This window comes from Rhinopithecus bieti, unplaced genomic scaffold, assembly GCF_001698545.2.
Source record: "Rhinopithecus bieti isolate Rb0 unplaced genomic scaffold, ASM169854v2 scaffold_1014, whole genome shotgun sequence".
Taxonomy (NCBI): Eukaryota; Metazoa; Chordata; class Mammalia; order Primates; family Cercopithecidae; genus Rhinopithecus; species Rhinopithecus bieti.
The window spans coordinates 3,724,584-3,736,104 of record NW_016803499.1 but is presented as its reverse complement, the minus strand read 5'-3'; the positions used below and the strand labels follow the sequence as shown (position 1 = coordinate 3,736,104).

Genomic DNA, 11,521 nt, shown 5'->3' with positions numbered 1-11,521 from the left:
TGCAAGTGCATGCCACCACACCTGACTAATTTTTAGCTTTTTTTTAAAATTTATTTTTTGTAGAGATGGGGTCTTGCCATGTTGCCCAGGTTGGTCTCAAACTCTTGAACTCAAGGGATCCTCTCATCTCAGCCTCACAAAGTGCTGGGATTACAGGTGTGCGCCACTGTGCCCAGCCCCAAAAGTGTGTAATTTTTTGTGGAAGTTGATTGACTGTACACTCTGTGCAATTTTCTCTTTGTTTTACTTTAATGAAAATTGTGTGGGGGAGACGGGGAGAAGGGAAGGGAAATGGATGATAGTAAATACGTGACTTGGCAGGGCTGAGGAAATCAGAGTGTCTGCTGAGCCTTTGCCCCATGGCTGCATTCTGGGCAGGCTCTGGCAGGGGCAGCAGACACCATCCCATCTGAGGAAGCCGGATGGAAATGCCTGGGCTGGTCCTATATCTCCAGGCGTAAGCTGTCCCTTTGCCATTTGCTCTTCTGCCAAGGCTGTGTGAGCGAGTGGGGGGTGAACTGCTTGCTGTGAGCATGTCTTCAGAGGTCAGAAGGCATCAGGTTTACCTTCTACTACCCCCTTACCTCCTCTACCAACACCCCTGCTAACTTGATCCTGAGGCCCATTCAGCTCGAAGGCAAAAAGACTCAGTTGTCAGTCTATTTTCCATCCATCCACCCATCTATTCATCCATCCACCTATCCATCCATCCATCTACTCACCCATCTACCCATCTATTCATCCATCCACCCATCCATCCACACATCTATCCAACCATCCACCTATACATCCATCCGCACATCCATCCATCCATCCATCCTTTCACCCATTCATCCATCCACACATCCATCTGCCCATCCACTTTCCATTCATCCATTCATCCAGCATCCATCCATCTGTCCATCCATGCACACATCCATCCATCCTTCTATCCATTATCTATCCATCCACCATCCATCTACCATCTATCCATCCATCCACCATCCATCCACACATCCATCCAACCATCCATCCATCCACCCAATCAATGCGTCCATTCACCCACACGTCCACTCACTCATCCGCCATCCATCCATCCATTCATCCAGTCCATCCATCCATTCACACATCCATCCACTCAATCCATCCATTCATTCACACATCCATCCACCCAGTCCGTCCATCCACACATCCATCCACCCATCCACCATCCATCCATCCATCCATCCATCCATCCATTCAATCATGCATCCATTCACCCACACATCCACTCACTCATCCACCATCCATCCATCCATTCATCTGTCCACCCAATCCATCCATCTATTTACACATCCATCCCACCCAATCCATCCACACATCCGTCCACCCATCCACCATCCATTCATCCATCCATCCATCCATCCATCCATCCATCCATCCATCCACACATCCATTCATTCACCCAATCCATCCATCCATCCACTCATCCATCCATCCACCATCCATCCATTCACATATCCATCTATCCATCCATGCATTTATCCATCCGCCCATCCACCATCCATCCATCCATCCATCCACCCACCCACCCACACATCCATCCATCAATTTATCCATCCATCCATCCATCCTTCCATCACCCATCCATCAAGCCACCATCCAAACGTTCATCTATCTATCCCCCATCCATCTATCCATCTATTCCTCACTTGCTTCTTCATTAATTCAGCACTTCCTGGTGCCTCCTCTGTGCCTGACACTGTGCCAGTACTTCCTTCTGGCCAGTTTTCTGGCAAGTGTTAACATTTATCTTCTTTGCTGTGGCTCTTTCAAAACACGGGCAGGTAAATGTTGCCTGACATGTGAGGACACATATCACCTAGGGTGGAGGGCACACAAATGACTCGTGGGGGCCTGAAGATGAGTGTGTGTGTGGGACTTGGTAATGTGAGTGCTTTGGGCAGGGCTCTGAGTCCAGCTTTGGGGTGGAGACAGCCCTGCTTCAAGCACATACTTTGGCCAAGCTCTGAATCCCACTGCTGGTTCCAGATCCACAGACAGGGACCTTGGTCTGAGGCTTGTCTAGAAGGGCCCCAGCCTCAGCTGCCCCCATAGCCAGTGGGCAGGCATGTTTGGGAGGGTGGGGAGACTCGGGAAGGGCAGGCCCCGCCGGGCTGCAGTCGAATGTGAGCATGAGACCTGGCGAACGTGGGACTGTGCAGTAGAAGGTGTGATTTCTCAGGAGAACTTGCAGACATGGACTTTAAATGCCTGGTCTTTATATATTAAATTAACTTCAAAAGTTAACGTGCGCTGAGCCTACCAAACAGAGGTTGTCTTGTGCTGGATGCTATTCATGGTCAGCCTCCACCCTCAGAGGGGAGCAGCAGAACCCGCATGGCTGGCCACCAGTGTGTCATTGCCAGGCCTGGTGGTGCAGCTGGTGCCCTCAGACCTCAGGGCCCACTGGGCTCGCCCCCAACCCTGCCCCTAGCCACACTACTCCAGGGACCAGTAGTAGAAGACTTTTCATGCCAGGCTCCTGGGTCCAAGGATTGTGTGCTGCCAGCTTGCGGATGGCTGCGGTGGAGCCCTGGGCCTCTCCGAGCCTCCTGTGCCCATCTGTACAGTAGCGCCACTGGCTGCAGTTTCCACCTTACAGCGGCCATGACCTCAAACATAAGTCAGATCCTATCACGGCCCTCATAGGCACCGCCCAGTCCTGCCCATGGCACCTATCACCAAGTTCAAAGTCTCCACTCAGCCAGAGCCCTGCATGAGTCAGCTCTAGCCACCTCTCCTGCGTCTCCTGTCACCTCCCCACCCCTCTGCTCCTGGAGCCCGTCCAGCAGCTGCTGCCTCGGCCTCTGCACCTGCTGGCTCCTCTGGTGTGTGTTTCTGGCTCCGCATTGCTCAGGTCTCAAGGGGCCTCCCTGCAGTCACCCTCAGTCAGGCACACGCCCTGCTGGATTTTCATGAGCAGCCCCTTTTCTGAAGTTGTCTGGTTCCATGCTTGATTTTCGGGTTCAGCACTGGACTTCCTTTGTGAGGATGTCATGTGGGTGGGAGGGAAGGCGCTATGTCCTTGTTCTTCACCTTTCTCGTCCTAATGCCTGACACACACTGGGAGTTCTTTTTTTTTTTTTTTTTTTTTTTTTTGTATATATGTATATTTTTAGTAGAGACTGAGTTTCACTCTGTTGGCCAGGCTGATCTTGAACTCCTGGCCTCAAGTGATCCACCCACCTTGGCCTCCCAAAGTGCTAGAATGACAGGTGTGAGCCACTGCAACTGGTCTAATTTTTATCTGTTTTTTTGAGACAGGGTTTTGCTCTCTTGCCCAGGCTGGAGTGAGTGATGCAATCATAGCTCACTGCAGCCTTGCCCTCCTGGGCTCAAGTGATTCTCCTACCTCAGTCTCTCGAGTAGCTGGGGCCACAGGTGCTCGCCACCATGCCCAGCTATTTTTTTTTTTTATTTATTTCTTGTAGAGACAGAGTCTTGCTATGTTGCCCAGGCTGGTCTTGAACTCCTGGGGTCAAGCAGTCCTCCTGCCTGGGTGTCTCAAAGTGCTGGGATTACAGGCATGAGCCATTGCACTCGGCCTACAGTAGGAGTTCAATAAATGTTTCTTGAATGTTCCATACATGTTTATGAGGTCTGGCCTTCAGACTTGGCATTAAAGCACCCTGAGATCTTGGTCAAGAGCCTGTTTCCTCATCTATCAGGTGTGGCTGAAGGTCCCCACCTGTGCCCTCCCAGGCTCTGGGAGGACCCATGGAGACAAGAGGGCACAGGGAAGGGGTTCCCGCAATGCCGATCCTGGGTGCCGTTCTCCCTGGGCCCTCCCTACAGGATCAAGAAAGTGGGTGCCATTCTCGCTGGGCCCTCCCTACAGGATCGTGAATGTGGGGCCCAAGCTTTAGGAGGATGCCCCGACCAAGGTGGCAAGGCGCTGTGCTGAGGAGAGCCAGCACAAGGGGGCGCCCGAGGCCTGCTGCAGGTCGGAAGAGGCTCTGCCTTGTCCTGGCGGTGAAGAGAAGATGGGCCATGCCAAGGGCCGCCCAGTCCCAAGCGCTGTGCTGCTTTGCTGACACTTTGGTGTTAAAAAAAATACGTTCTTTTATGAAGTGATAGTGATTATATATAGTGATAGTGATTATAGGTGGTGGTTCTAAAAAACTGTCCCCACTTGCCCAGATGAAAACATTGGCAACCCAAGGTCAGTCCCAAAAGGTTTTGGAGAAATTTGGGGTCCACGAAATCCTAAACACTAGTCTGTTGGGTTGTGGGATCAGAGGTCGAGATATGGGGTTCTTGGAAGAGCCTGCTGAGAAAATGTGACCACAGTCCCTCATCCCAGTACACACACAGACACACACAGGAATATGTGGCACATGTGTGCATACACACAAACAAGCACATGAAAACACACCAGCACACATGCACACACACCAGCACATATGCACACACACCAGCACACATGCACATACACACACCAGCACATATGCACACACACCAGCACACATGCACATACACACACAAGCACATATGCACACACACACCAGCACATATGCACACACACCAGCACATATGCACATACACGCACCAGCCCATATGCACACACACCAGCACATATGCACATACACACGCCAGCAATATGCACACACACCAGCACATATGCACACACACACCAGCACATATGCACATGCACACACCAGCACATATGCACACACACCAGCACATGTGCACACACACACCAGCACATATGCACACACACCAGCATATGTGCACACACATGCACCAGTACATATGCACACACACACCAGCACATATGCACACACGCACCAGCACATATGCACACACCAGCATATGTGCACACACACACCAGCACATATGCACACACACACCAGCACATGTGCACACACACACACCAGCATGTATGCACACACACACACCAGCACGTATGCACACACACCAGCACATATGCACACACACCAGCACATGTGCACATACACACACCAGCACATATGCACACATACACCAGCACATATACATATACAAACACAGGCAAAGGTAAACACGCATGTGAACCATGGGGTGATGCACACTGACATGGTTTGGCTCTGTGTCCCCACCCACATCTCATGCCAAATTGTAATCCCCACATGTCGCGGGTGGGACCTGGGGGGAGGTGGTTGAATCATGGGACGCACTTCCCCCATGCTGTTCTCGTGATAGTGGGTGAGTTCTCACGACATCTGATGGTTGGAAAGTGTGGCACGTGCCCCCTTTACTTGCTCTCTCCTGCTCAAGCATTGTGAAGATGTGCTTGCATCCCCTTCACTCTCTGCTATGATCGTTAAGTTTCCTGAGACCTCTCAGTCATGCCTCCTGTCAAGCATGCAAAAGTGCGAGTCAATTAAACCTCTTTTCTTCGTAAATTATCCAGTCTCAGGTAGTTCTCTTTATTTATATTTTTTTGAGATGGAGTCTCACTCTGTCACCCAGGTTGGAGTGCTATGGCACGTGTCGGTTCACTGCAGCCTTTGCCTCCCAGGTTCAAGTGATTCTCCTGCCTCAGCCTCTCCAGTAGCTGAGATGACAGGTGTGCACCACCATGACCGGGCTAATTTTTGTCTAACTTTTTTTTCAGTAGAGATGGGATTTCGCCATGTTGGCCAGGCTGGTCTTGAACTCCTCCAGCAATCCACCCCCCTTGTCCTCCCAAAGTGCTGGGATTACAGGTGTGAGCCACCACACCCGGCCTCAGGTAGTTCTTTATAGCAGTGTGAGAATGGATAATACACAAACCATGCAAACACATAAACACAAGCATTCACAAGCACACACACACTGCATACACATGTGCATGCACACATAGACATACACACACATGCATATAGCACACGTGTCCACATGCACACACACCCACACTCATATGCACATACAAGCAAATACAAATGCATACACCCGTGATGCACACAAACATGTAAACACATAGGCACGTGCACACAAGCAAATGTGAACATGAGTGTACATGATACATGCAAAACAAATGCAAATGAATAGGCACACACGTGTGCATGCACAAGTGCACACACGCACAGAGAGACAAAGTCCCAAGAACATTTAGAGCCACACACAGGCAGGCACCAAAGGAAAGAGATGCCTGTCAGTCAGTGCTGAGTTTGCAGGGTCCACTGGACTTTGGGGACGGCCTGTGAATTTCCCAGGCGGACGTCAGGCAGACAGCATTCAAGTGGGAAAAGTGTCGTATATTCGAATTTATTTAGATGAATGTCCAGCCACAGTCTGCTGTGGATTTGTGTACATTCACTTTTTTAAAAAACGGTTTCCATAAAAGGATTTTTGGTAATCGCCTAATTTTTAACACAGTATTTATATACAAAACCCATTTCAAACTACTTACTGTACAAGAGGAAAGAGAAGCATCAGATTGCATGATTTTAGCAAATAATGGAAATCTACGACACCTATGAACTTTGATCACAGTTGGCAGATTAAAGGGAATGTCAACATCACATCAATGATGTGTTCGAGACAAATATATTTCTGTTTTTCCTCCTGGCCTTTGCTAAAATGATGTTTCTCTCGGTGCTCGAGAAATTTCAGAGACTTGTTTAGTACCATTGCTGCAAATTTAGATCACTCATATCATTTATGAGACTTGGTTTATACACTTTTAAAATAATTGTCCAACAGTGACATTCCTGTGAGTAAAAATATAGAGAAGTGTTACCAAAATAGAAGCCTTTATTAATAAAATTCTTTGGTAGTAACAGTATTTTAAATTCCTCTCAACGCTATTCGGTTAACTAATAAACTCCCTCCACCTTTGAGCTGCAGAAAAAATATCCTCAATCTACCATATAATTGATATTTGAAAAAAAAAAACCCATAAATATTCTAAAGCTTCCAGGGGACCCCTGGAAGCCCTAAGACTTCTTGAAACCCTGACACCATCTGTGGAAACGCTTCCGAGGTCCTCTCTCTCTGCCCATTTTCTGGTCAACTGGTTTTGTCCCATAAGGAAGACGATCAACTCTGAGGTCAGCTTGCTGTGAGGGGGCAGGTGTGTGGCTGACAGCGGGGAGCCTGCCAGGGATGCCAAGGGTGCTGGCTCCTGCTTAATCAGGGACACCTGCGCCCCCGTCTCGCTTTCCAGGAATACCTGGGATGCTCCCATGCCCCCTGTGTGGTTCAGGGATGGGCCACTTCTCTCTCAGCCACTGAACTGATGGGAGGAGAAGGCGATGGAAAGTCTAACTTTTCTGAAACAGGCAGGTGACACCTTTTGGAACCAGAATCAATCATTATTTTTGGTTGGGGTTTCCATTTTCCCTGAAGCATCGCACCAGCTTTTGCCCGATGCCTCAGCTTAGCATTTTGCCTCTATCTTAAGGAATTAGGAGGATTCAGAGGAGGGTTTCTAGGGGCCTTTGCTCACTTTACACCTCTAGGGAGACTCAAGTTTCCAAGCATTTTTTCTGCAAAGCACCTGCCTTTGCTACCTTATTGCCCTATTACCAGCCATCATTTTGACTCATCTTGAACACTACAGATTAAAAACAATCCCCTGCATAATGGCTTTGTGCAAAAGCAAGGGAAAGAAAACAGAAAGAAGAAAGGAAAATGTCCTATCGGAAAGTGTCCTCCATGTTTGCAGAAAACCCAGGACCCACCGGGCCCTGGTGGGAGCAGGAAGCCGCCTGCCCCTGGGAGAGGGTGCCCATCAGTCAGGATGCCCGGCTGGCCTGCCCAGCCCCACTGGCATAGCTACAGGACGCCCCCGTGGTAGGCATGGCTGGGGGCTGGGCCGCTGAGGCTGTCTGGGCAGGCTTTGGGGTTGTGGTGGTTGCATGGCGGCTCGTCCTTCTGCCGCTCCTTCTCCATCCAGGTTTCCAGCAGCTGCTGCTTGTCTTGCTCCTCCCGCATGAACAGCTCCACCATGAGCACCTTCTCCTTGTGGATCTGCTGGCTGATGTCCTTGGGGATGTCCGGGATGACCCAGTCCACGAAATCACTCATGAACATGACCAGATTCTGGAAGGAGGAGAGGCAGCACGTGGCAGTGGGGAGGATGGCACCTGGGGAAGTGCTCCCGACCTCTCTGCCTGGCCCCCACCTGGTGGAGCGCCACCCCATGACCTCCTGGCCTGTTGACCTCCCTGGGCCTCAGTTCCCAGAAGGTATAAAGGAGGCACAGAACCACCCGGCAGGCGTTTGGGAAATGTTGGCCGACTTTCTCGAACGCATCTGAACTCAGTAATTGGGAAAATCACCTGAGTCATTCTGAATTCCTCGACCAGGAGACTCAGGAAGTGACCTGATGGGTCACGCATCGCCAAATCTAACAAGCATCGAGGCTTTGGGGAAAAGCATGAAACTGGAAATAGCCACAAATGGATCAAACTTTTAGTTTGCAAAGCCTCCCAGGGCCCCCCTGAACATCTACCACCTCCGTGGAGACATTTCTGGTGGACAGAAGGCAGCACAAGTCAGTTTTTATGGAAAAACGGAATCTTGTCGTTTGCCGAACGTCTGTCCAGCCAGCATGTGTGAGCACCCCGGGCTGAGCAGGTTCCCGCCATGGGCGGTGCTGGTGCCCCCTGGATTGGTGTCTTCTCCTGGTTGGCGCTCCCAGTCCCCAGCTGTGGCTGGGACTGGCTGCTCATGCTTGCAGCTGCAGAACGTATGCTCCCTCCCATCTCCCTCTTCCCAGCCTGGTCAGCCCAAAGCAGTGACCGGCCCATCTAGGGGTGGCCTTGCCTCCAGGTAAGGCCAGGTCTGGGGTGCCATGCATGCTCCGGGGCTCCCTTGGGATAAGGTTGGGCTGTCTCTGGCTGAGACCCCTCCTTGCTGGGCTCTCAGGCTCTGGCCTGCGGAACCCAGCCCCACACACCTTTTACACTGCTTGCTGTGAAAAGCTGATGGATGAGGCCGCTGAGCTTAGAGGAGTGGAAGGGCCTGCCCTGTGACAGAGCTGGGACTTGAACCCAGTCCTGGGGATTCCAGCATCAGAGCCCTTGGCCCACTGCCTTCCTAGCATCGACTTAATCAAGGCTATAGGGACACCAATGAGCAGAACCTTGGCAGTCCCCACAGCCCAGGGGGCCCCCTCTTTGGGACCTCAGCTGCTGGTGCACAGCTGGCACCCTAGCCGGGGGTCCCGTTCCACTGGGAGTCCCTCTGGCCTCAGAGAGTCGGCCCAGACCCCATCCCAGAGGCTGGGCCAGCTGGGGCTGGGTCCCCTGGCTGTTGGCTGTGGCTGGGGTCATCTGAGAACCCACTGCCCTTCTGTCTGTCCTGGTTCTGCCTGCTACCACAGACACGGTATGAGAGCAAGAGGGACAGAGGTGGAGTCCCCTTTCTCCATGTCTCTCTCTCTTTCTCTCTTTTTCTTTCTCTTACTCTTTCTTTCTTTCTTTTCTTCTCTTTTCTTTCTTTCTTTCTTTCTTTCTTTCTTTCTTTCTTTCTTTCTTTCTTTCTTTCTTTCTTTCTTTCTTTCTTTCTTTCTTTCTTTCTTTCTCTCTCTCTCTCTCTCTTTCTTTCTCTCTCTTTCTCTTGCTTGCTTTCTTTCTTCTTTCTTTCTCTCTCTCTCTTCCTTCCTTTCTTCTCTCTCTCTCTCCTTTCTTTTGAGACAGAGTTTCACTCTCATTGCCCAGGCTGGAGTGCAATGGTATGATCTCAGCTCACGGCAACCTCCGCCTCCTGGGTTCAAGTGATTCTCCTGCCTCAGCCTCCCAAGTAGCTGGGATTACAGGCACCCACCATCATGCCTGGCTAATTTTTGTATTTTTAGTAGAGGCAGGGTTTTACCATGTTGGCCAGGCAGGTCTCAAACTCCTGACCTCAGGTGATCTGCCCGGCTTGGCCTCCCGAAATGTTGAGATTACAGGTGTGAGCCACCGTGCGTGGCCCCTGTCTCTTTCAATAAAGACACTTCTACTGGATTAAACCCACCAGCCAGTCAGAACCCTTCTGCCGGCACTCATCCAGCCCCTCTCTTTGCCTTCCTCTCTCATGAGGTTGTCTTGGGCCCTGTCGGTGCAAGGGGCCTGGGGTCGGCCAGGTCCCCTCCTCGGGTGTCCCAGAGCAAGTTCTCCAGGCCTCTGGAGGAGTCTCTGAACCCCCAGCTTTAGCAGCTCGTGCCTTCCAGACTGTGGGCATGGGATGGTCCCTTAGTGCCCCCATCCTCAAACCGGAAACAAAGAGGGACGCACCGCACCTGGAAGACGATGACGAACGCCAGCCGGGCTGCCAGGACGGCCCAGAAGTCCTTGGAGATGTCGTACTTGTTTTCCGACCACGGTGGCTCTCGGTAGTCTTTGTACCTGCAAAAGACGGTGGTGGAGTCGAGGGTGGGACTTCAGCGGGGCTCAGGCTCTGGCTGGAGCCAGGCAGCTCAAGGGACACCTGGGAGAGGCTCAGCTTGGTGTGCGGCTGCCTCCGGGAGGACAACCCTCTCTTGGGCGAGCAGCCTGCGGACCCGCACCCAGGGAGTGTCTCTCCACGGTGGAGGGGGGTGGTCAGGACTCCCCACGGGCCAGGAAGGACCTGAGGGGCTTCGTGTAAAACACATGTGGCAGGAAGTATCCCCCAGGCCCAGCTGTGGGCTCACAGAATCAAGGGCAGGGACCATGTAGTCCAGGAGATTCCAAACTTTTAAAAGCAGTGAAGCCTTTGTTCCCAAAAGAAGTCTCACTGGATACTCCAGTAGGGTCCCAAGAGTGCAGAGCCTACTTGGTTGAAGTCGGGCGGGGGCAGGGGGTTCCCTAAGCTTGAACTCCCTGAACCTCAACCCAACCCCCATGCTCCACAGAGCTCCAGGATGGGTTCCATGAAACACAATTTGAAAACCACCTCTGCAGTCCATTCCCTCTTTGAGGGAAACTACTGAAAAAAAAACCTGAGCACCTTATCAGCCAGGAGGGGTGGCTCATGCCTGTCCCCTCAGCACTGTAATCTCAGGCTGAGGAGTCACAGATCAGTCTGGGCAACACAGTAAAACCCTGTCTCTGCAAAAAAAAAAAAAATACAAAAATTAGCCAGGCATGGCAATGCACGCCGGCATTCCCAGCTACTCGGGAGGCTGAAGTGGGAGGATCACCTGAGCCTGGGAGGTTGCAGTGAGTTTTGATCACACCACTGCTCTTCAGCCTGGCCGCAAAGTGAGACCCTGTCTCTAAAAAAAGCCAACCAAACAACAACCAAAACACCCAGCAAAACAATACCCTGAACATCTTATCAAAGTAACTTAAACAGCTTATCAAACATTTGCGAAAGAACGAAGCTAAGCATTCCATTGGTGCAGGTAGAGGCCTGTCAGGCAGCCGGCCTGGCCCGCCCTGCCCTGCCCGGGTCTGGGGCTGCTTTCCTGCCTCCAGGGTTGCTGCTTGGTCCTCACCGCCTTATCTGGAGAGAACGCGAGCTGCCCCTGGTTCTCGTTACCAGCTTTAGATGTAGCGGACTGATCTCCTGCTTGGAGAGTCAAGCTCACTCACACCCCCCGCCCCACCGAGGCCCTGCCACTGAC

The 11,521-nt window shown here is 51.5% G+C and overlaps 1 protein-coding gene across 1 annotated transcript in view; it reads right to left on the bottom strand.

Annotated features, from left to right (window-relative positions):
- Window positions 1–6,233: 6,233 nt before the first annotated feature.
- The window catches only part of ANO1 (anoctamin 1), a 205,656-nt gene continuing 200,368 nt past the window's right edge, over window positions 6,234–11,521 (bottom strand). The window contains 2 exon segments of the mRNA XM_017887072.1: window positions 6,234–8,028; window positions 10,214–10,319. Of these exon segments, the coding sequence (XP_017742561.1) occupies window positions 7,762–8,028; window positions 10,214–10,319 (373 nt within the window). The 3' untranslated portion in view covers window positions 6,234–7,761.